This window comes from Rattus norvegicus, chromosome 6 (assembly GCF_021556685.1).
Source record: "Rattus norvegicus strain SHRSP/BbbUtx chromosome 6, alternate assembly SHRSP_T2T, whole genome shotgun sequence".
Taxonomy (NCBI): Eukaryota; Metazoa; Chordata; class Mammalia; order Rodentia; family Muridae; genus Rattus; species Rattus norvegicus.
This window is the reverse complement of record NC_141539.1, coordinates 61,131,314-61,157,928: the sequence shown is the minus strand read 5'-3', so window position 1 is coordinate 61,157,928 and position 26,615 is coordinate 61,131,314. Positions and strand designations below refer to the sequence as shown.

Sequence of the window (26,615 nt, the reverse complement as noted above, 5' to 3'; positions counted from 1 at the left end):
CCAGATCCCCCAGAGTTCCCAGGAAGGAAACCACTAACCAAAGAATACACATGGAGGGACCCCTGGCTCTACCTGCATATGTAGCAGTGGGTGGCCCTGTCTGGCATTCAAGGGAGGGAAGTCCTTGGTCCTGTGAAGGCTTGGTTTCCCAGAGTAAGGAAGGTGCTAGATGGCGAGGTGGGAGTGGGTAGTGGGTGGATGAGCACCCTCATGGAGGCCGGGGGAGGGAGGATGGCATGGAATGTCAGAGAGGAAACTGGGAGGGGGGGTAACATTTGAAATGTAAATAAACAAAATAACCAATAAATTGTTTTGAAAAATGTGAGAAAGGTTCTAAGATCTGATATCAAAAAGCCAAAGTTATATATATATATATATATATATATATATATATATATATATATATATATATATATATATATATATATGAAAAACCAATAGTTCGTGTGTAAAAGCAAGCAGTAACAATTATTGTAGAATGAACTCAGTATCTCTCTGTCACTTTGTTCCTACTTGGCTTGAACTAGTAGTTCATGGATGCTAATGTAGGGATTCCTCTTCCTCAATCAGGAGAGATATTAGCTAGCCACTGCCATGAGCTTAGAGCAGGTAGGCTTGGCAGAGAGGTGTGGAGGTGAAGAAGGTAAGGGAGCAGACTGAAGTTCTCTGAGCATTAAAATACAGTAACTAAGGACGAGACAGAGAAGCAAGCGAAACTGAAGGCCCACCTAATAATGGTACAGGCCCTGAGAAATTTTCCAGATAGAACTCTGCCTCCTGAAAAGAAAGCGAGCTTCCTACAAGCAGAACAGGTAGGTGAAGTGTGGCCATTAAATTATCCTGCCTGCAGGTTGCATCTTCTCGAGTTACATGAAGGCCTCATGTTGAAAAAGCCAATTGCTCTTTCTCAGGATATAAATTCAGATATCATATTACTGCTTTTCCACTCTTCTGTACATATTTTTAAATATTGAGGATGAAATGAATAAATGTTTTAGTTTTGAAAATTATCTTGAGTATATAATTCTCGTGTAATATATTTTTAATTAGAATTAATACAGGAACTGTATATTTTTATTTAATCAACGAGAGATGTGACTACAGAAGAATGTGATTGATTTTATTTAATCAGTAGCTTTTTAATATTAAATAGAATACACAGAACAGATAATTAGTTTAAAAGATGCATTTGCCTTCAGGGAACTTATTAAGTTCAATTTAATATCAAAGAAATCTTAAAATCCTATTACTCTTAACTACGCATTAGGATATTTTTTGCCTTTGTATTTTCTAATATGTAATCATTTTAAATTGACAATTTAATCCGTATTGTCACAGGATGAAGAAAAATCTTTGGTGGAGATTATTGGAAGTTTTAGTTAGTCAAAATATTATAGGCACAGAGTATTCACATTACGAGGGTCATCTGTTATTTTAAGACAAATACGAAATTAACAAAATTAGGCCTTACTCTTACATATGAAAGTTCATATCTTTAGGATATTGATTTTACCTTTAAAATCTCATCTAATTCTCTTATTGAACTAAACTGACCCATTTTTTTAAGATTAAGAAGAAACATTTTATTAATTAAGCAATTAGTACCCAAAATTAGAGTTAAACACAGAAACTTGTTTGCTACCCAATGCTCTCATTAGCTCTCACTATTTAAATAACAGAAAAGATATTCTGTTGCTGTATTTGTTGTTCTTGGCAGCTGTAGATGTACATAAGTGGTCATGAAGTTGCCTACTAAACAGAGTTCTAGGTTTGATTTTCAGTATAGCACACTCATAAAAACACACACACATGAGAGAGACAGAGACAGACACACACACACACACACACACACACACACAGATATACAGACAGAGACAGAGACAGACAGACAGAGAGAGAGACAGTGAGACAGAGAGACAAAGAGACAGAGAGAGAGACAGAGAGGCAGAGATTTATTACTTCTATAAATAACTTTCCATTTTTATATTTAAATGTTAATGAAGAATTTATAATATGCAAAAAATAAAGAAAGCAAAGGACTGTTAAAGGTCAATATGGATTAATTCAAGAGACCTTTTACTGCAGAAGTATTCTAAACGTACACAAATAAAATTATTTTAAACTGCTCCCTCTCTTCTATATATAACTATGTATCTCTGGTATTAAAAGATAAAAGCTGAAGAGTATTTTTAATAAGAGAAAAATAAATATAAAAAGGAGAGAGAAAATCAGAGTAAGAAAAATGTTTAAGGAAATAGAGTCTTAGCTAGAGGGTTGAAGCTCATTGTCTCTCACACATGAGAATAAAGTATACTGGAGCATACCTAAGGTCTAGAGACTAAATACATTTTGTTTTTAAAAACTGTCTTTTCACATATGTTGTGGACTGTCAGGTGTGCAGACTCAGACACAAAAGCAACAATACAGAATTTTAGACCATGTGGTTCTACCATTACTGCTGACCATAAGCAATGTGTAACTCAGTGAATTGCATCAGATCAAAGAACTGTAAATTATATTTTTCTATAAATACTGTTATATCTAATAAAAATCTAATTATCAAAATTATAATTTTTGAAGCTATATGGTAGAGGATTTCTTTGAAAAAAATTTCTCATATAATATTCTCATTTGGCTACCTCTCCTCTTCCTCCTCCTCTTCTTCCTTTTCCTCCTCTTCCTCCTCTTCCTCTTCCTCCTCTTCCTCCTCCTTCCTCCCAGTTTCTCTCCACTTGGGAAGATTCAGTCTCTTGCCTAATCACTTCTATTTTAAATTTGACCAAAGCTAAATTTACAAGACTGTATTTACAGAAATTTAATGTCAAAATTATTTTACTTGTGCTGGGGAGATCAGTTAGTAAAGTACTTGGTAAATGCAAATTTGAACCTAAACTTCAGTCCCGGAACCCACATCAAATGGTTGGTGTGTTGACATGTCATTTTAACCTTAGCTCCAGTAAAGTAGAGATAGGCAGATCCCTAGGGCTAACCATCCACGTAGCCTAGTAAGCTTGGCAATCTCCTGGCAAGTGAAGGACCTTACCTTAAAAAATATTTTTCCCTGAAAGCAAATATGAAAGCAACATGGAATGAACTGATCAAGAAAGAAGTAACATCACATGCACTGTTCATATTGTGTTTAGAAAGATATACATGTACACATAAGAACACAATAACAATCGAAGAAAGATAGGCCATGAATCTGAAGGAGAGCAAGGGAGATATTAAGAGGATTTGAAGGAAATGGAGAAATGATATAACCTCAACTTAAAAAAAATTTAAATAGAATTTTTCACATTTGACTTTTATTGAGTTTCCTTTTATTTTGATCTCAGTGTCATTTATACTATTTTCTCATCATGCATATTTAAGTATCCTAATGAATTTTTGAAATAAAAGGGTCTCAAAAACACATATGCACCTGCACACACAACATGCACAGGAGCACATGTGTGCTGTGACTACTTCACGATTTCTCCCACTAATAAGACTAGTATGTGGTGAAAACATCTACATCTTTATCACTCTGTTCTAATTGGAGAGAAAGAAATAATGACGCTTGAGCACAAGAGAGAAGAGAGTCCACTTCCCAGAAGCTAATAGACCAGATTGTTACTTATCCATTTCATATCCATAATACATTTATTATGTTGTCTGTTATGCTTGTTGCTCCTCTTTATAAAAGTGAGCCGATTGTAGGATTCTTTCATCATGTATTCAGTGTACTCTGCTTTCCAGGACCAGCACAGGTAATGAGAGAGTATTGATGACAATATTTACAGTCAGAGCTCAGTTCTCCTTTCATCGTCCTTTGTAAAAACCATTGAAGACAGAGCATATGATAGAATTCATTCTGATCTTTTGTCCATCTGAACACCCACTGATCTCATGCCAAAGCATTCTCTAACCAGGTTAAAGTCCAGCTCTGTATTCACTTTAGGTACAATTCAATTGAGTCAAAATTTACACTGACTGCCAGTCAACCTTATCATGAACTTTCATTATGTGCTTGTAATTAATTGGGCCCAGCGAACAATATCAGTACTGAGTTATAGCCTCTTTTCCCCTGACCATATAATTAGAATATAATTACCCACAGGATATCAGGATGATGCAGAACCTTTCCTCTAAATGTGCCCTCATTAGGAAATAAGTCTCAATGTACATTTATTCAATCAGTGTGAATTAATTAAAATGTTACTGAAATAAAAGAGGGTAACAATAAAGAGTGGCTGGCATCTATTAAGAGGCTACCACTTGAGATCTGCATGCACAAATTGTGTTCAAATCCATTTTGCATGAGTAGGAACTTTGGCATGTAGTGTGATGTAAAGCGCCATACTCTGAAATCTGACTAAACACGTCAGTGTGTATTTTTAGTTTTGCAAAGCATTTATTAGACAGTGCCTAATGCTTGAGTAAGCTTCTAGATACCACATTGTTCTCTGAAAATTCCAAAAAGATGTTATCATGAGCTCGAAAGGATTTGGTATGCAAAATTATTTCAATTTTAAACTGTCTAGGTAACTACTTTTTACCTCTATATTATAAATGAGGATATTGAAATAAATATATACACATGTAAAGTTTATGAAATAATGATCAAAAATGTTCAGGCTTATAAAAGTACAAACTATTTTTGTATTTTAATAAAACACCCAAACCCCTTAACCCAGCTTAAGCTATTTTAATACCATATTTTATTTAACATGAGCATATGTATGCACCTAAGAATATATTCTTTTTTAAACGATGCATATTATATCATACCACACATTCAGATTATATAAAACATGGTAAAAATAGTAAATGCATAAAAAACCTCAGGGACATGTGATACTTTCCATGAAAAAAATATAAATTCACATGAAATTAATCTACCTACAGTCTATTTTTTCATATTTCCCTAATACATGTGTCATGGTCTATTTCAATAAAATCCTATCAAATGAATAATTGATTGCTATATGACTATTCCAAATTTTAAAAGCACAAAGCCATAAATAGAAAATAATTTCAAAGATCTATGTGTAGTAAATTAGATATATTTGGTATTTTGAAAAAAATATATCCTGTAAATTGATTTAGAAATAGATTTTTATAAAACTTAGTTCTGTTATTAGGATTTGACATTCATTCTTAAAAAAAATGCCTACACTGCTTTTCAGTGGAAAATTTGTATCAACACTAGGTTACATTGCTATTTTCCATATGCTCTTTGGGAGTATACGCCAATCAGTTTGTAAGTAGTCATTTAATTTTTCAAGAGTATTTATTCCATAATGTTACACATGTGTGTATGCATATGTATGTTATGATTCCACGTTTTGCTTACATTCTAACACTACTATCCACAGGTATTTTACCTAACTCTTTGAAGATGAATAATATGATAACTCCATAGACAAAAAAAGTCGACTCTCTCACACAGTTGTGTCCTTTTTTTAACATGAAATTTCTTTTGGCTTTGTTTTGTTTTGTTTTAGTACTTCAGTAATGAAATTCATACACAGACATAGTTGCTCATAGCATGCTTAGATAATAAAAATCAAAATAGAAGAAATTTGGTGAATGAACCATATAGAGCATGGAGGAAGAATATCTCTAATCATGTCAAACACCGTGGAATGAAGAAAGAACATCAGGCCTCCAAGGACCAAGCGCTGAGGCCAGACAAGGAAGTCCTCTGCTAAATATGTAGCAGGAGCCACCGAGCAGCTCATTTGTGTTCAATGGCTGGACAATGGCTTAGTCCCTGGGAGCTCTGAGGAGTCCATTTAGTTGACACTGTTGCTCTTCTTATGGTGCTGCAATCCCCTTCAGTTTCTTCAGTCCTTCCCTTAACTCTTCCACTGGAGTCCCCTGGCTCAGTCCAATGGTCAGCTGTAAGCATCTGCACCTGTCTCAGTGGATGGGAACGTGAGGGGAGCTCCCTCTTAGAGGCAAAGGGTAGGGGGCATGTGGTGGAATGCTCATGGAGGGGGACCAGGAAGGGAAATAACCCTTGAAACATAAATAATTAAAATAATTAATTAAAAAAGACAAAGAAGGGGAGGCCCAGATGCACAGTAACACATGCAGGTACAGATGAAACAATAATCAGAGGAAACAATTTGAGGATCACTGATAAGTGGATATTAGCCCCAAAGCTCGGAATACCTAAGATACAATTTACAGACCACATGAAACTCAAGAAGAAGGAGGACCAAAATGTGGATGCTTCAGTCCTTCTTAGAAGGGGGAACAAAAATATTCACAGAAGGCAGAGGGTGAGAGGGACTTGAAAGGAAGAGTGGAGGGGGAGGGGAAAATTGGGATTAGGTATGAGAGGAGACAGGGGGATGATATACAGAGGATCAGGAATTTGAAGAGAGGTGTATAGTAGTGGAGGGCGGGCCATGGGGGTAGCCACCAGAAGCCCCTAGATGCCAGGAAAGCAAGAAGTTCCGGGGACCCAACAGGGATGAGATTATCTGAAGTGACCAACAAAGGTCTGGGGGGGGGGGGTTGTGGAATCTGTAGAGACCATATCCAGAGGTTAGACAAAGCCTCCTTTGGGGGATGGGGCCACCCACTCATCTCCATATTTTTAACCCAGAATTATTCCTGTCTAAAGGAAATTATGGGGACAAAGTGTGGAGCAGAGACTGAAGGAAAGTCCATCCAGAGACTGCACCATCTGGAGATCTATCCCATATAGGTCACCAAACTCAGACACTATTGCATATGCCAAGTGCATGCTGACAGGAGCCTGATAAAGTTGTCTCCTGAGAGGCTATGCCAGAGCCTGACAAATACCGATGCAGAAGCTCACAACCAACCATTGGACTGAGAACGGGTCCCCAATGGAGGTGTTAGAGAAAGGACTGAAGGAAATGAGGGGATTTGCAACCCCATAGGAAGAACAACAATATCAACCAACCAGACTCCCCCCCCCAGAGCTCCCAGGAACTAATTAAACTATCAACAAAAGAGTAAACATGGAGTAACCCATGGCTCCAGCTGCATATGTAGCAGAAGATTGCCAGCATCAATGGGAGCAGAGACCCTTGATCCTGTGAAGGCTCAATGCCCCAGTGTAGGGGAATGCCATGGCGGGGAGGTGGGAAGGGGTGGGTGGGTGAATGGGAGAGCACCCTCACAGAAGCATGGGGAGGAGGGATGGGATAGGGGCTTTACGAAGTTGTAATGTAAGTAAAGAAAATATCCAGTGAAAGAAAAGAAAAAACACAACTTTTAAAAAAAAGAAGAGGAAGAAAAGCACTTATGGATTGTATGGAATAAGGATACTGTAGAAAGAGGAGAATGTTTCAGTGTTCCAGAGTGACATTCCTTCCGAATGTGTGTAGCTTATCCAAAAGGAACTAGGAATACCATGACTCTTGAGATACTGTCTTGCTGTGATAAAACACCTTGATCAAAAGCAACCTTGCGAGGAAGAGGTTTATTTCAGCTTACAACTCTCGTGGAACACTCCATTGCTTAGGGAAGCCAGAGCAGGAACTCAAGGCCTAAAATTGGAGTCGGAAACTGCAGAGGAAGTAGCAGAAGCAGCTGCTTGTTGCCTCCCTCCCTCCTCATGACTTGGCTAAACCTGCTTTCTTATACAACTAAGAATCCCATGTGTGGGCTGGGCTCGCTTATATGTTTAATTAAGAAAATACTCTTCAGGCCAAACTGGTGGGGACAGCTCATTCGAGGTTCCCTTTACCCAAATGTCTCTAGTTTTTGTCAAGTGTTAAAACCAAGCTAAACAAACAAACAAAACAACTAACGAGGAAAGAGTGGTGTGTGTGTGTGTGTGTGTGTGTGTGTGTGTGTGTGTGTGTGTGTGTGTGTGTGTAGGGAGGGCATCTCTAAGTGACAGGTCTTACTGTCTAGATTTGACAGGAAGGAGAGGGTCCAGAGCCTTCAACAGAATTATTGCAATTCATGGGTAAACAGAAACACATGTTGACGTAGGCAGTGAAAATATGAGTGAAGAATATGAAATCTGAAAAAGGAGTCTGTGGAACAACTTAAGGATAAATTCATTTGTCTTTATATTTGAGGATAAATTAAACTGAAAAACTAACATAAATATGAAAACAAAAGAAGCCATGTACACGGGTCATTTATGACCGTCCCTCTTAGCAAGAAACATTAAATCCACAGATGACATCTCTAAGGCACTTCCTTATATGTCCAATGGCTTTCAGGAAGTATGGTTTGGGTTGCATTCAACATTTTAAACTTAGGAGGTGACAATGACACAAAGGATTATCTTTAATGTCGTTAATCTGATATTTGACCTGTCCTTTGCAATCATCCTAGGGAGGAGGCAAGCACAATAGAGGAGGCCACATTCTTGGACATCTTTATGACATGGTTTGTGGCAAGTTTGCCTTGTCAGTGTTTAACTAGAACAGCATTTTGATACATATTAGACAACAATGGACAATTTTAGAAACTGCATGAGTTTATAAAAGATGGCTTTTTGTAACAGTGTACCATAATAAGCTCTTCTTCTGGTCTGAAAACTTTAATGTTTATCATTTAAAACTGTTTCTCTTGTCCACTTGTTCAACATTTTAACATTCTTCTTTTAGGGAAAAATCCTCTAATAGTGATCTCATCAATAAATTAATATTTAATTCATGTGAATTATTTGAGGATAGATATTTAACTTTCTTTCAAGTGTTCCATGTAATCATACAACAATCTCAACACAGCTGATGTTCTAACAAATGTGACATGAGATTACATCATATATTTCATTACTGTGTGTGATTCCATGTGTCCTAAGTCTTTTCCACCAGCCCCTAATATCTACTGCCATGTAACATTGTTTAATCAGGGCACCCTTAAGAAAAAATATTGCTACAGGCTCTTAGAACAGGTTTTCCTCACTCTTCTTTCCAATATTATGTACTTGAACACATTTTCCTTTCCAGGAAAATTTGGAATAATTTTATGAGCCAAAAATGTTGTATAGATATTGCATGAAGGAAATCAATCAAACAGAAAATGCAGATTCTTTTATTCAGTCTGATTTTTCTTAATATACCTAAAATTATGAAAACTTGTTAGTTTTCTTTCTTATTCTAGGAAAGTCTTGTGTCCTTTTCTTTGGATGATGTTCTCCAGGAATCTAAGATACTTTCTTAATCCTCCTGTGTTTCAGAGAAGGGTCAGTTGCCCTGAGTGTTTTCTCTGCATTACTCAGCTGCTGGTATATTTTTGCCTATCTTCTCTCTCCTATTTCCCTCTTTATTCTTCAACCCTCTTGTCATATGCTACAACTGTGCCAATTTGGTATAGATGTTTTTATTATTGTCCTTTATCAATAAAAACAAATGCAATTGCTATTTCCTTCATTCTATGCAATGAATGTTCAGGCAGGCAATCTATCTAACATTTATGGGATATGCTACTTCCTTGTTCTATAGTCCTGGAATTATTACTACTTTTGGCCATCCTAAAGTGAACTTTATCCATGAGCCATCACCTTACATATTATTAATTGTTGTTATAAAAATGAGCACAAAATGAAACAAGTCTTTCACGTTGCACTGAGAGTTGCTGGGACAAAGGGACAATGACTCCCACTGCCATATTCTGATCTTGGGATTTTTATACAAATAAAACTCCAAAGTGTTTCTCTAGATAAACATTATCAAGCTTGGGTCTTTCATTTACTTGTAAATCTACTAAAATCCATGAGTGGAAAAATACCACTATCAAATTTGCAACATTTAGTGACATACATTTTTAGTTCTAACTTAATTCTGGTGTAAATTTACTCACTTCTTTCTATGTACTGTATTTCTGTAAGTCCTACCTTAACCAATCACCCATTATTAGATAATCTCACATCCTTATTTGTGAATCATAGGCACATATGAAATTTTTAAATTTCACTTGCATTTTCTTTGAGACTTTTATCTTGTTATGGTTTCAAATCCCCGTTTGAGATGTTTATGTATGGGTGCATATTTTTGATTTCCATTTGATTTTTATCTTCATCAAACTTCCAAATTATATTTTATTGGCACTGTGTTTTGGCTTTTCTATGAACTGTGATAAACTTACTATGGCACAAATTTGTTTCCTTAAAAAGAGTTATAACTGGCTGTGTGTACAATTAAATTTCAAGTAGAAACTATCATGCAAACTTACAGAAATATTGTTATAGTCCTAATAAAAATAAACATAAGATCAGAATCTATTATTTCAGGTACAAGCATATATAAATAGATATAGATAATGATTATTTTCTTAAGAAATGATATCGTGTGTGTGTGTGTGTGTGAGAGAGAGAGAGAGAGAGAGAGAGAGAGAAAGAGAGAGAGAGAGAGAGAGAGAGAGAGAGAGAGAGAGAGAACAGCATGCAGATGAGTAGGAAAGTTAGTTTATTCAGGACAATGTAGTGAAATTTGGTCCATTTCCCAGGTATACACAATGTAAAAATCACATCATGCCACTCTGTATTGTACTCTTTTTATGATACAACTGTTAGTATTATACATGAAGAGCATGCCTAGCCAGAAACAAATGTAGAGCATTGTACACATGACGATACTCTAATGTTCTTTCCTATTCGCTGGGATTGGAATGCTACTGTTTAATTCTGCTGATCTTAAAAATTAAATAAATACAAAGCAACTTTCCTTTGTGAATAATACCACTGAAACTGATTCTTTTAGAGTTTCAAAATATAGAAAAAATGAGATCCCTTTTGCCTATCATTACCATGATGACAATTATGAATTGACCTATAATGAATATTAATTAAATGAATATTAAGTAATGACACTGATGAAACATTTATTGAGAACTGACAATGTACTTTATCCCCATTCTTTTGACAAAGAAGAAAAAAAAGGAAGAAAACTGCATGGTTACAAATCATCAAATCCTAGGTAGGTTATGCAGAAGATTTCAAGGAGATGCATGAGCTCTGTGGCTGTAGCCAAAGGTGAACGAGGTAAGTTGGAAAGAAGAGCAAAGAAGCTGAAACGGTGTAAAAGTAGAACGTGAAACTCAGAGCAGCACGCTCCAGCCTCAACCAAGCGTTCACACCTCCCCACCACACACTACATCGATGGAAGCTCAAGAACTGGTGTAAGGAAGTCGCAGACTGTTCGCAAGTTTGAGAATTGTAGAGAATTCAGATGCATCCCTCCTCGTAGCACTGGCTGATGTTCACCATTGGGGTTGTTATTATTAATTCTCACTTGCGTGAGGTAAGTGATAGGTAGACGCAAAAAGATCCCATAATAACTGAGCTGTGAAGAAGACTCACACACCATATTCACTCCCTAACAGACCTTCTGACATTCTGTGGAGTAGTGACTTAGTTTAACACATGCTCTAAGGAAGACTTCACATACCCTATGCTATTTAAGATGTAATCACCATATTTACAATGTATAATTTAGAATGCTTAAAATTGTGGAAGAGTAAGAGAGATCGGAAGAGGAGAAGTTAATATGGCATATGGTTCTCTGAGGGTGTTATACGTAGGACTACGTAGATGGCTGCTGCAGTAACACCATAATTGGCCACATTACAGAGTTAGCAGTGAAGGAGAAAGAGAGGTAGAATCGGAACCATTTGAGTCAAAGCTAAGGAATATTCTTAGATCCTAAATCACTCAAATAATGTGCTTTCACTTTATAGGATCTAAGAAGCACCACTATTTATCCTGTTGGCATTTGTATAAACTTCTTTACTAAAACTTGGTATTACACTATGTCTATGAGAAATTATTCCACAGGAATGCCTCGGTTGTACAAAAGGAGAGAAAATGCTAAATGGATCAATTCTTTAACATGCATTCTCTTATTGTTAATATACTGCTTTGATTATACATTACAGGGATATGTTTGAGTTTAAAGGGAGATGAGGTAATCATTTGCAGCTAATTTAGAATTAAAAATTAATTATATCTGCCAATGTGTGGTGTCTATTTCACAAATATTATCTATTATGGTCCTGTGATGCAGATGAGAGTGCAGTACAGACAAAAAGAAATAAAACAGAATCACTGTAGGACAGTAATATTTCTATAACAAAACAGCATGTGACATTGATACCTTGTACTATTAGGTAGATAAGAGAAGTCAAGAAAGAATGGTCTTTTTGAAGATTTCTGCTAAGTGGTTACTTCTAACAAAATAAAGGTTGGGCAAAATGGTAGCCACAAACAGTCCTTACATTAGATGTTATCTTTTAGAGAAATTATGGGTTATTCCTCATAGGCATTCATATTATATGGAAATATATTTAATGATATATATTTAAGTATTAAGGCAGCATGTCACATGACATATGTAGTTTAGTTGCAGAAACATAAGAAAAAGTTCTACATACCACAGAGTTTATTTATTACAAGGTTCTTTTACATTACTGAATTCAAGATTTAAAATTTATGCCCTTTAAGATTTTATAAATATTTAGTTATTTTTATAGCTAAAGCTTAAAATTTAAATTTTAAGCTTCAGTGCAACCTGATAGTAGCAACTGATGTAATCAGATTTTTAATGCTAGGTATGTATATCTTATAGAAGATTTTCTTAACTAACACGTCATGCCCCATTTACCAAAAGAGATGTTATTAGCTCATCTGGAAAAATTAATGTAATAAATGTCAGGACCTACATGCAAATGATTCACTGTGTGTGGTCTAGACTTTCCTCTCCAGTTACTCTTCTGCCTACAGCAGAGGAATGGGCACTTGCTAGGCACAATTTGGGCCTTTACCCCATCTTATAGTTCAGCTGTGTATGTGGTATTAAGTTCTATAATTTGTATTATGTATCTTTCTGGTAAATGATTACACTATACCTAAATACATATATTTATAGATAATCAATATACATATTTGTTTCAAATGCTTGTGTTGGTCTCATTGTCTTTTGAATTGTATTGTTTGCTTGTTGATGATTTTTACATTATATATACAATATTATATCACACTTAAATGCCAGAATCTTGTTAAATATTCTGTCCACTACACTGCATGCTACTTTCTTTCTCCTCCATCTTCCATGCATCTTCTTTTCTAAGAGCTTCACTAAATGATCTAAAACTAATGAATTAGTTGTGTTCTTCTTTTATACTCACTTTGCTTATAACACCACTGAATAAAGATTTCCCATATTCTCAGCCATTACAACGAGTAATGGTTCCAATAGAGAAGACTCTTGGCTTCCAGGTAAAAATAATCTAGCACCAGTACTGAGGCCCACATAGTAAGTTCCCTCACCCCCTTCATCCATCACTGACGGAGAGGAATCATTGGAATAAGTTCTCCTGCTTATTCTGAGTAGTGTTAGGAGCAGCATCTAAAAACCATTCTCAGGGTATCTTAACTTTCAAACATGTAGTGAACACCATGGACACCCAGAACCATGACTGCAGATTCTCCTCATCTGAACCAATCTATCACGAAGTTAATTCCAAACTTCTGGTCTCTGCTATAACATTCTTCAAGTTATCCTTACTTTGTCATGTTGTAGATATCTTTTGACCATGTATGTCACAGTCCCACATCAGATATAACTTCTCAGTGCTTAAAGTTATATGTCACACACATAGGAACTTCTAATTTTATGAACCAAAGAAATCACAAATCAACTACATTGAATGAACCTAACTTTTTGACATAATAACTGCACCTTTCTTCTCCTGGCACATTCTGCATTGGGGAGCTAAAACGAAGGGGTATTAAATATAATGGGAAACCTTGTAGCCACCAGAACCACTCCAGCAGAAAACACCGAGAGTTTCAAATGATGGTAGGGCTATGGAATGCTATTTCTGATCTGAGAAATCTAACCCTAAACAGACACCATCTCTGTTGTAATTTAGCTTCTGCCCTTAGGGAGTTATACCAAAGAAGAATGAAGGCATAGGCCCCAAACAGTCATATTCATTGTCACGAGATGAGGGACTGGAGACTGCACAATTCCAAGTACACTGAACAGTACTGACATGTGTCTTCTAAGAGGGTGAATGCTATGACCTGTGCATATAATCTCTCTAAAACTGTCTTCAGTTCAAAAAGCTAAGGAATAATTGCATCTCAGTAACCATTTTTAATTCTCCTTTGACATTTTGTCTGATGCTGTAGAGATGACATGAGTGGCCATTTCATAATATCTAAGCTCAACACTTCGGGCTCCATGAAGAATTCTATGTCAAAAATTTAAGGCACAGATATTTAAAATGGGCGAATCATCCAATAAAGGAAATCAACAGTAAAAAACCAACTTAGCAAATTTTTATTTTATTGAAGACCTACTAGTTTTGTTTAAATAAATACTAAAATAGCACAGCAGATAACAGAGTAAAATTCTGTCTGGGATTGTCACGGGAGTCCACAGGTTAGAAAGGCTCAATGTCCATCAGGTTGAACAGTTTACCCAACTTTTTAGGCTGAACATTATTTTGTTTAAAGGATGAGCCTTAAATAGTTAATGGATGTTGTAGTCAATATATTCATTCCATTAGACAAAAACACCCAGCCTTTCACTCTTGCTTTGAACGGCAGAAGAAACTCTAAAAAGACATAATATCACCTGCTTTATTAACATACACAAGAGTGCTGAGGCTTGAGAAAAAGGTGTCCCTGGAGAATTGCACACAGTTTAATTATCCTTGATTTCCAGTGTGTTTTATGTTTTGCCAAAGATGGAGTCGGTTGACCCAGTTAAGGACTTTCTTTACCATAGAAGACTTTGGAATTCAAGTAAGGAACTGTGGTAATCACTTTATACCTGAAGGTGACATTTAGACCCAGCAAGCAGCTTAGAGATGTTTGAAAAGGAAGCAGGACTATAAGAATGTCACTGGAACAGACAATCCCAGGCAAAAAATGGCCAAAGTGGCATGGGGTGGACCAGAACCATGATATCAGATTAGGAAGATTTAGTAAAGGTGTTAAAACTGTGACACAAGAAGCAAGGACCTAGTGATACAGCAGTAGCTATCAAGGTAACATTGTTACCCCTGCAAAGATGCTGAAGGGAGTGTCTCAAGAAAAGGCCAGGGCTGAGGGAGGCATGATGTCAGTGATTTAAATGTAGCTAAGGATTTGCTTCAGACCCAGCCACATTCTAATGACTCAATAACAAAAGTTGAGATACAAATCATGAAAGATACCATATCAATACTTGGAGACTGAAAATAACTTTTCAGAATCAAAAGTATCCAAATGCAGGAATGGAAGTTTGCCTAGATTGTGGGAAGGCTATCCATGTAACACAAGCTATCAGGCCTTCAACTGCCCAAGAAAGGAACGAGGGAGAAGCTGCACCTCATGATTGATGTTATGTGACACAGCAGCCTGGCCTGAATGTGAATTGTTCCACTGAGCAGGAGATCCTACCCGAATCCTCATGGAACAAAAAAAAATCAGACTTTTTGTGGAAATTAAAACATGATCTCAAAGATGCATTTAAATAATCAAAATTACAATATTTTTAGAATGAAAAATACTGTTAAAAATTAAAATTCTTTCATGCATATGAATAGCAACAAATTAATTTAAAATCTAAAGTATTTTATGACTCAATATTTATAATTAATCTCAATTATTATGTGTGTTTAACAAGTATTACATTGGGAAATATTAAAATTAATTACTGCTATTCTCAGCAATTGAAGATATTTTCTTTCTTTTAATAATTCAACACAATAAAGAATTTATAATAATTTTGTATATACAAGCATGTTAAAATGCCATCAGTATTTTGCAGATAACCACAAAAAAATGAATTATAAGTGGGTGAAAATTTGAGTAATTTGATTAATTTCTCAGTTGACCTTTACAAAAGTATTTGTATAACATTCCTTAGTTTTACTTTTATTATATAAAACCAAAGTTCTAGCCATTTAATTCCTGGGTTGCTTTTGAAGAGAACTGATGTGTGTTACAGATAGAGTGTAGTTTGTTTTATGAAATAACTTTTCAATCATTAACAATTGGTATTCTGAAAGTGAACATTGTCTTTGAGCACTGTTTCTATCCTTATTAAGAGTCTTCATAATTACCCCCCACTCCACTTTTCATTTCTATATTTATTTAATAGATAATTAGCCTGCAGGTAGTAAAATTTATTGTTTAGTAATTAAAAAAAAAACAGCTAGTAGAAACGTATTTCAAGATCTGTGTCATCATTCAAGGTAGCCTCTGACCTAAAACAGAGACCTCAAAACTTTAGACACGGAATGTGCATTCCTAGCAAAATGCCCACAAGAATAACCTCATTTTCTGGGAAGCTACATCTATAAAATATGTAAAATGTAGACGCATTCTGCCTATACAATTTCTGGTAAGTACGGCATGACTAAGAGACAACATCCGAGTCTGCTTCAATTTGAGCATCCCTTACCCCACCGTGTATACATACAAGGAAGACGAGAACACCCTGAGCAGAGGTTTCTACTCTGGATAGATGGTGTGGGTCAGGCTGACAGAGTTGTTCCTTAAGTAATGAAAAATTATTTCCAGAATTACTCATTGGCATAGCGTTACAGTTTCTCACAGTACGCACAAGTGAAACCCGAATGATGAAGGCGAACTCACCAATACAACTGGACAGATTGTGGTGGGTGGCAAAATATGGTCCTTCAAGGGTCCACAGTCACATTCAGGCTTCAGATGAGAAGCACATTTATTGTGCAGCTAGGAAAGGAGACAGAAGTAGTATCAAATCTATGTGACAATAGCATCCAGGGAAGAGCAGACTGCAGATTAGATACAATAATACATTACAAGTATATTAGAAGAATTATAAGAACAAACAGGCTCAGAGCTTACTGACAATTTTATACTAATTTTGCTAAATTTTATACTTTCTTTCACCAACACAATTTACTGCTAACTACAGTGTCACCTTGCTTATCCTTCAGTGGAATCTTGAAACCACTGTGCGCTGTTGATGCTTCTTCTTTTCTTTTTGACCCTCCTGTTTTCTCAAAGTCATTCCAAAGTGCACAGCTCAGTATGGGGCATAATTGATCCCATCATTAGTTTTAACTTTTTAATTCAATATGTAAATGTAACCTGAGATTCATCTCAGTAGGAGCAGGATATAAATAAAAGAAGATGATTATGATTATGAAAGTGGATCTTTATATTGTGTTTACCAGCCCGACGTTAGGTTAACTTATAATCATATAATGTGATATTTATTTTACAATATGTAGGAACCTTAGCTGATATTTTTCATCAACCCTGATCACTAGTTTAAATTAAAATGTAAGTATAACAAAATGATAAAGTAGTGATGTTTTGAAATCAAAGAGATGGTCTTTTATCAAAGATTTGGTGAAAATAATTCTCACTCCAAGATATTCCAAAGTGTCTCCCTTTCACTACTTACTATTGATTTAGTATGAAATAGTCGTGCCATGTGTGTTGTTAAAAAATGAATATTACAGTATTTTTCAGTTTCAGTTTATCTACTCATTTCAGAAGGCCACTCCATTTAAGCCTTAGCTGTATTAACTCCTCTGTCTAAGCAGTTAATTAGCCACTGAGCCCAGGCTCACTGTTGATTTAAGGGTGGTGATGGAACCACACTGAAGGAGGATTTGTGCTGTCCTGTACTCTCTGACATTTGTCACACAGGGACTCCGCTTTAGAGTTCAAGTACTTGTACTATAATTCGTGCCCATTAGGCTGCATTACACGAAATGAATGTATTTTCACACATCTTCTACAATCAGCATCTCCTTCTCTCAGAAGCACATACATTTCTGTATATAAACGTGGGTCACAAGTCCTCTTAGGCACTGCTAATCTTTGTCAAAAGATAAAAGGTATTAAAGACAAAGAAGTAGCTGAATCCTTGTACACAATAGAACCAAATAAACCTATATTCTGCCTGGGCAATAAAAATGCAACTTCCTTAAAATAACTCTAAGATATATTGGTTTATTGAAATTATTCTCATAAAATAATTATTATCCCAGATATATAGATTCATAGGCAACAAGCTGCCAAGGGTGTGGTGAAAATGATCATATCTAAATAATACGTAAAGATCAAAATCTTGCTCCTGATATGAGTGAATGTGAACCTTTTTTTTTTTTTTTTGCAAACACAGCCTATGTTAATATACTCAAGCTAGAATATAATCATGCTGGATGTGTCTGGCCCTTGACTGGAAGCTTTATAGTGAGAAAGAAATCTGGACCTGAAATACTAATACAGGAAGGAAACATGAGACAAGCCAGGCTTAGATATTAATGTTGTCTTTATACAAGGAACACCAAGGACTTCTAGAAACTATCACAATCTAGTAAAAGACAAAATAAAAGTCTTTTTATACATCTTTCTACACTTAGCATCTCTTTCTCTCAGTAGCATGTAAACTTCTTTATATAAACGTGGGTCACAATTCCTCTTAGGCACTGCTAATCTTTGTCAAAAGGTAAAAGGTATTAAAGAAAAAGAAGCAGCTGAATCCTTATACACAATTGAACCAAATAAACCTATATTCTGGGTTTGTCCCTAAATGCTTCAGGAGGCTAATGGCCTTGCTGACATTGTTAAGTTTCTACTCTTCCAGGATTTAAGAGAATAAATTTATGTTGCCTTACACCACTTAGTTTTCTACATTCTGTTATAGGAGCTGTAGAAAATAAGCCCATTGACACGATGAAAACCCAAGGCAGATCCAGTGTCTTAAGTTTCCTCTGGATTTTCGCTTGTCACAGAGATTAAGTTTTACTCCTTGATATTGGGCAACTACCTCAAAACTGAGCCTAAAGAGGCTAAAACACTCTCATAAGGCAATCTTGGTGTGTGCAGAGTGAGACTGTCTTGAAGTCGTACTCTGTAGGACACTCTAAAATGACACATTGCATAAATTTCAGGTAAGGAAGGACCACACAGCCTTAGGCCAGCACAGCTCGGTGACAGCATCTGAGTCTCAACTTCACATTCCCCTCCATCTCACGTATTTCCAATATAAACAGTCATTAAAGTTGGTGACTGATTTTTACACTTAGGCCCAAATGGAAAGAACTAAGGACTTAGAAATATTCAATTGACTAGGAGACTAGTGTAAGCGAGGATATAACTCAATATATCTCACGGAATGCTGCTTTGATAGAACTAGGCCCAGTATAATATTTCCAAGTTTAACTGCCACAATGTCCTATATCTCTGAGTTTTCTGTTCAATCTTAAAGAAGTATCAGCAAGTAGCAGGGTCCATAATGTGAGTGGGCATCTCGCCTGTCAGTGAAACAGGAACACATATTAAGAGAAACATGTCTGAAGAGATTTGCATTTATTAATCATGTATGGAATACCTTATTTTTTGTGAAAACTATAACCAGACATCTTGAAAGTATATTATAGTGGCTATCCAGTCCATGATATTGTTTTTAGAGGGAAAGGTCAAAATTGTGGGCAACATGGTTAAAGAACTAACCATTTTTAAAAGCCATGGTTCAACTTGTGAAGCATCTATGACCGATGCCTCACAACACCCAGAAGTGTACCTGATAACAAGACAGAAACTGAAAAATCAGCCAGCTAGCAAAACAAACAGAACAAAAAAGAGCTTCAAAACAAGACTATCAGTCATAAATGATTGCGTCATCTCTGTTGTAAATTGAAAATTCTGTAAAGAAAAAAATGAGTCTATTAAAAACACAGGTATCAACTAAATCGAAATCACATAATAGAATTAAAATGAACAAATTGGTTTTCTTTAGGTTTCTGATAACATTGTGTTTTCTGAGAATGTGTGCATGTGTCTTTTTAACAACAGATCACAAAGGGAAAGTTGTCAATACCTACTGAGAACCATATCAAGGTTCTGGGATTGGCACTGTTTCTTAAATACACTTTACAGTCTATGTAGAACAATTCCTAAATTCAAATGTGGACAGTATTTGGAGATGGAACGCTAGGGACCTAACTTGAGCTAGATGGAGGTATGAGAAGGGTCCCCTAGATAATTAGCAATCCTGGAAAGAATCAGAAGTGGTCCAGAAGACAAACATTTATTTTTGTCCTGACAAACAATGTCATCTGCCAAGTTGTGACACTAAAAAATGCTTTAATATGACATGCCCCCTGACCTGAAAGCACTCAGCCTCCAGAGTGCATGAAGCATATCCCTTGTTATTAAAACCTCCCTAGTTTGTAGCGTTGTCTGATAGTAAGACAATCAGGTTTTGACAATGTGTTGCCATGTCATTCCATGCATCAGGATGTGTGAAAAGGGTGGAGTCCGAAAGATGCCCAGAATTGTTGACTATCTTCAAGAACAGAAAGTAAGCAAAGACAGGCAGACAGAAGCCTTCCTCGAGGTTATAAATGAACTTGATCACAGATGCATCTGCCTCTTGAGCAGAATTTCCAAGAGAAATAGTTCCCACCTTTCCAAAGTCATTTTCAAAATGTTGTCCACAGCTATCTTTTCATATTTTTAAAAGATGGCATGTAGAAAAGTAAAGCTTATTTTTAAGATACCCGGAAATGCTCTTTCAGGGTAACAGATACAAGCGTATGTCTAGTAAAGTCATGTAATATGAACCAGCTTTTCTTGGACTTGGATTAAACACTTGGAAATAATTTCAGAATTTGACAGCTCACAATAGCACCTAATTTAGAGCCAGCTCTATGTTTATTAGCAAAATCTGTCTCAAGTTTGGATGAGAGAGAGAGAGAGAGAGAGAGAGAGAGGTGTGTGTGTGTGTGTGTGTGTGTGTGTGTGTGTGTGTGTGTGTGTTATGGAGAGGTGTTGAGCTAATAGTAGAAATGAGTAGTAGAAAAAGGAAAACCAGGAGAAGTGTTCACTAGAATCTAGAGATTCGTAAACAAAACAATAGTCCTTCTTACAAATAAAATTCAATGACCTGACTTAAAGGAATATATTTGTTAGTTGACACTTTGACATGAAATCAATATTTACAAATTCAGGGTGCTTCCTTCATGATGGCATTTGCTAAATGATAAATTGTCTAAGACTTAAAAAGCTTAAATGTCATTGCCAGGAGTGTATTACTTTTATTAAAAGTATATTAATATGATATCAAGTTAGTGATCAGATGTAGAATATAGGCATTCTCTTATTAATCTCAAATAGTTGTATTAACCTCACAGTCTAGTGATTCTTGCCTGACAAGGAGTCATCCTTTCTTGACCAGAAGCAACTTAACACACTGAGTCAAACCCATGACAGGGACACACCCAGCGGATGTGAACCAGGCTTGGCAGTGTGATTTCAATGCTGTCAGCATATAAGTAAGAAAAAGAAACGAAAACCACGATGAGTCTGACTCAAAGGAATGACGTTGAAAGCACAGAAAAAATTTGCTTAGGTAGGAGACACAACTTTTCCTGTTCATTTCCTGGAAATTTACCAATTTCCCATGTTAGCGAGAAAGCCTTAGGTAAAACATAAAATGTCCTTCTTAGCTTTAGGTTTGCAGGATGGCTGGCTGCTATAGTACATGAAGATACATGTCACTGGCTTAAAAGTGCAGAAATGGATGTTTATCGCTTATGTTTCATAGTTTATTAACCAACCAATCTAATGAAATTTGACCATTACCGTTTTTTTCAAGACATTTTGTGATTAATATTTGAAGACGAAGTATACTTGAGATTCAATATTTAACATGAAGATTACTGTATTGCTCGTTATGGTGAACCCGAAGATTTCCTCAAAACCTGACACTCCCTTAGGATCATCAGATGATTAAGGGAGATGTGCATGCTATCAGCCTGTAGCAATGGAGGCAAACAGGAGTATAACATTGATGGCACGCAGAAATGAAATTGCTAGGAGCAATTCAGTCTTCCTTTCAGAAATAAAATAAATTGAAGAAGAAAATATTAGCATCAAAGAAAATGTCAAGGGAAATAAATAAGTAAACTTGGTTCCTAGTGAGTATTTAGGACTAGTACAGCTCAAGGAATGGGACATTTTAAGTAAAGGTTCTGGACTAATCATGGCCTCCATAGGGGTTCCTTGAAAAATACCCATCACTAACAGAGAATTCAGTGGCGAAAGAGGATGCAAGAACTTGTGCTTCTTAAATCTGTGCTTTGTAAAAGTCAAAATCAAAATGAGGTAGGTGGTGGAGAGGCTGCATTGATTATCATGGAATTATTATAGATTGCTGAAGCGGACATATTATAGCAAATTAAGGTTTTCAAAAGATTTTTCTGGTGGTGGTATGGCAGCCTACATATAGGAGAAGTACCTTCTGTCAGGGAAATAAGCCAAGAGATTCTTACTCTAATCTAGTGGGGAGGGGGTGCTAAGAGCTTGTACTAAGGTTGGGAACATGAAGTCAAAATCTCAGATCTGCAAGAGATATTTTAAGCAAGAAATGTAAGGACTTAGCACTAGGCTCTATGGAGGAGACAAACGTGAAAGACAAGAAAAACCTGAGTCTAACTCACATAGTAACTGGAAACCTCATTTTAGGATCAGCTCTTGCAAATGGCAGGATAAGAGTTGAGGAGTTGCTCTTGAGAACGCAGGTCTATGGACCTTGACATAAAAGTTAGTGATGTTTGAACCCACACAATATCCTAAGGTCTTTAAGGATGCAAGAGTTACTCTGAGTAGGTTTGGGAAATTTCCATTTATAAATCCTTCCCAAAATGAGATGGGAGTATCCTGAATGTTACTCCCAGCATGCCGCATGGACATGAGGGTTGACTCTAGGCACCATGTCTGACTTCACCTGTTGCCCACTGAGTTAATAATATAGTCATTGAACGTTTACTAAGTATGTTCTCCATTTCTAAGCATATCTATACAGACTTTTTACATATTAAATCCTTTCAACAGTCCTATAAGATAGGTATTATCAGCACCATTTTACAGTGTAGAATATTGTCCCAATCTGAGGCTATTCATGGATACAGTGGCACAGATTTTAAGTGACTCAGGCCATTTTAATATTCTACATTTCTCAAGTTGTGATTTCAAGTCAGAAATAAGTAATAGCTGTTGGAGAAAGATTGGAGTGCAGCTATGCTCCATCCTCTGATCTGTTTAAGTAGCTCCTCATGGAATCCACTCAGGTGGCCCCTGACAAAAGTCAAGCCAGGCAGAACCACATTCCTGCACTCTCCTGACTCCCAGAGTATGAAGGTGACATTTGGTCCTTTAGAGATCTGTCACATTAGTCACCATTAATTGAGGGAACGGTCTTAGGCTAACATTTTCATAAAACAGCTCAAGAAAGCTATGAATAATACTAAGTATATAAATATTTTCAGGTGAACATATTCTGATACTAGTGACAAAATTGATAAATTAATAAGGGTGTCCCTACTGTTGCTGCAAATCAGAATTCTGAAAGACTCATGGAGACAAAGTGGGAAGAAGAAAAGAATTGAATAGCAAACTTCTAAGCACCCAGAGATCTCGCGTCTAGAGACCTAGCACATTAATTCCTGTCTTTCAAGTTGAATAGTCACTCATAAATATTATCTTTTTAAGAAATAGAGAAATCTACTACTACTACGACGACTACTACTAATAATAGTAACAGTTAGTAAGAAGAATAGTAAAAATGATAGCAACGGCAACATAGTCAATACAAATTTAAATTTGATAAAAGTAAAAAAGTCAATCCTGATATTTTCTAATCTTAGCCTATGCTAAAATTAAGATATGCCAAGTAAAATTATGTGGGGCTGGGGCTAGGCTTCTATAAGATATGGAAGAAAAGTGACATAGTCTTATAATTGTTTAGTTTCCCAAATACACTTTTAATATATACAACTGTTTTTAAAAATAAAATTTTTATGTCTCTTTAAAATTGAGCATTAATATGTTCTTCTAATTGCTAGACATTTTAATATAATAACCAAGCTCTTCAAACACTTAATTGTACTTTGAAATGAAAGTCAAAATGTGTTTACATTATTCTCTGTGTGTGTTCTCTCTCTCTCTCTCTCTCTCTCTCTCTCTCTCTCTCTCTCTCTCTCTCTGTCTCTCTGTGTGTGGGGGGGTGTTTAAGAACACTGTTTAACCTGTAGATTTGGACAGAAACTTGTAACTCTACCAATAAATAAATAAATAAATAAATAAATAAATAAATAAATAAATAAATAAATAAAATTGACAACTATTACAGTGCCCTCTGCTGTTTAGTCTCACAAAAGAATGCAAAGAACTGAAGGACTAAGAGGCTATTCTGCTAGAAAGAAACAAAACCACCCCAGCTGGCTAATAAACACTCAAAAAGAAGAAATGTTTGCTTATGTCAATTTCAGAAATTAAACAGTCATAGCAGTATCAACTAATAACTGTTTATTCCAAAGTTATTTGAAGCAGTTTGACAGTCAACCGGGTGGTATCCTAAAGCCTTGGCGATTGTGTTTTTCCCTAATTATTACTGCACCAAAACCTCTTGTGTCCCAGCTCACGAAGTAACTGCAGGTAAGGAGCATACATGAGAGAATGGTTGAATGTGTCCTGAGATGCAAATATACTCAAGCAGCCATGAACCTCTTCTGTTTGCCATCTTTCATTCGCAGTTTCTGATTGCTTTCCTGGGAACTTCTAGAACCCACTTCATGGGTCCTCGAAAAGCATGTGAAGGTGTCATCTCTAAAATATTGAGTCATATGAAGACAAATCTGATTCTCAGGCAGATGAAATAAGAATTGCACCCTCCCCAGGGTTTTAGGTGATTTATTCTAATTGCAAAGCCCTTCCAGGACAGTGTTCCATGATACTCACCGTGGTCTGACACCAAACACAGTGCAGCCCCGTCAGGCCCTGGTAACATTTCACTGTCTTGTGGCACTTATCACACTTGGTTGGGCAATTGCCTTCGACCCAATAATGGTGCATGACCTGAAACAGAAGAATAGCAGGGTGGTAAGAAGCGCTATTCATGGTCACACATCTAGAAAGCTTGTGTTGCCAGACTTACGTCAGTGTTCTTCTTGGACTTCACATAGGTCTTGATGCAGGAGGGCGGGGCTCTGGCCACGCAGCGCTCATGGACGGTGTACTTGCAGACTGAAAGGAAACAGGTACACAGATTCAGAGCTGACCCTAGTCCTGATTGCAAATTTACGAGGGAAGAGTGGCATTAACAGATCCTCATTTCGCATCCACTGTTCTCTAATCAATCCAATCAGCCGCATCAAGGAAAAAAGTCCAAGTCGGCTGTTTTTATCATGGAATGCAAAAGGCCAATTAGTACAGGAAATAGTATGCATATGAGAAACCAAGGCTCCTCTATCATGGCATAGCAGGGACAGGAAATGCTTAATTAAATCAGTCCTTGCTCGAATTTTTCACAATAATTCCCAGATGACAAAAATATTAAAGACAAATTGATGGCTGCCAAATGGCTTTGTGTCATTTGCTAGAAGGAAGAGGTCTATATTTCACCAAGTATAGGCATGAGAGCAGCTGGCAGGCATGGGATTAAACGTCTGTGTGCTTAAGCTGGTTGTCTATTGACTTATCTAAACTTTAAATGGTAGATTTGGCTACCGCAGGAGAATAGATTCTATCCATCGCCAGGCTTCAGAGAAGTTCATTCTTCCTTTTCCTCTTCCATCATGATATTGTTTCTTCCAACAACTACCTTCCCTCGGCAACATATGGTGCCAGGAAGATACACTCACACACACACACACACACACACACACACACACACACACACACACACAGAAAAAACACATTTATACCGGCAAATGTATATATGAATACATGTATATAATCTATGCCACAAAACAAAAACACATTTGGGGGTGCCTCTCCACATCTCCTGGTTTCACTCTAAATATCAGTAAGGTCACATGCAGGTGCTGTCTAAGAAGACCGTTCTGCACTAGCAACTCGGGATTCATAAGTATGCAGAAGAATTCTTAAAAGGTAAACCAATCAACAACTTAAAAATTCACTTCCTGAAATATGAGTGAAATGCACACAAAGCTCACGGTGTTTAATAACAAGACTCTTAGGTATCCTGTCTGTGAGTCTGGGAAGCAGTCAGGGAGAACTCATTCTCATGTTCTGTGTGTTCCACTAAAAACCACTTTGTAGATGGCAAAAGCCTGTATTTTTATATAATACCACTCCACTTCTTGGAAAGTTATCTTTTTTCAGTCGCTTAAGTCTGCTCTAAAAATCGTCTCTCCCTTGAAAGTTATAGAAGTTCTGAAATTGTTTGGTTTTGTTTGTTTGTTTTGACATGGAGAATATTCTAGTAGATCTGAACCTTCCAACATGGCCACCAGAAATGCTCCTCTAATGTGACATTTGACAAATGTTATATAACCTTAAAAAGATCCCATTCATTTTATAAATTGTACACATTTATGAGATTAAGTTTAATTCTTAATGTCAAATAATGCACCTAGAGAAAGAAAATCTTAAAGCATATTACACAGCAGAAATTGCTGTGGCTGAATCAGCACATCATTGGAGAACTTACCCTTATCTCAGAGAATCTAAGCTTTATTTTAAGTAAAAATGCTATAAATGAAGTCAATACTAGATGATTTTATAAATTAACTATCTCACATATCGATATACACTCTCTTAGATAATCTCTAACTGGAAACATAGATTTATTAGAATAAAATAAATCTTGTGAGACCAAAAAAACTGAAAT

The 26,615-nt window shown here is 36.3% G+C and overlaps 1 protein-coding gene across 11 annotated transcripts in view; it reads right to left on the bottom strand.

Annotated features, from left to right (window-relative positions):
- Nucleotides 1-26,615, bottom strand: part of Dgkb (diacylglycerol kinase, beta) — a 756,364-nt gene that overhangs the window by 489,375 nt on the left and 240,374 nt on the right. For all 11 annotated transcript variants that reach the window (XM_087554410.1, XM_087554412.1, XM_087554415.1 and 8 more), the window contains 3 exon segments: nucleotides 24,918-25,006; nucleotides 24,722-24,838; nucleotides 16,574-16,672 (listed from right to left, as the gene is read on the bottom strand). In XM_087554410.1, coding sequence (XP_087410536.1) covers nucleotides 16,574-16,672; nucleotides 24,722-24,838; nucleotides 24,918-25,006 — 305 coding nt within the window.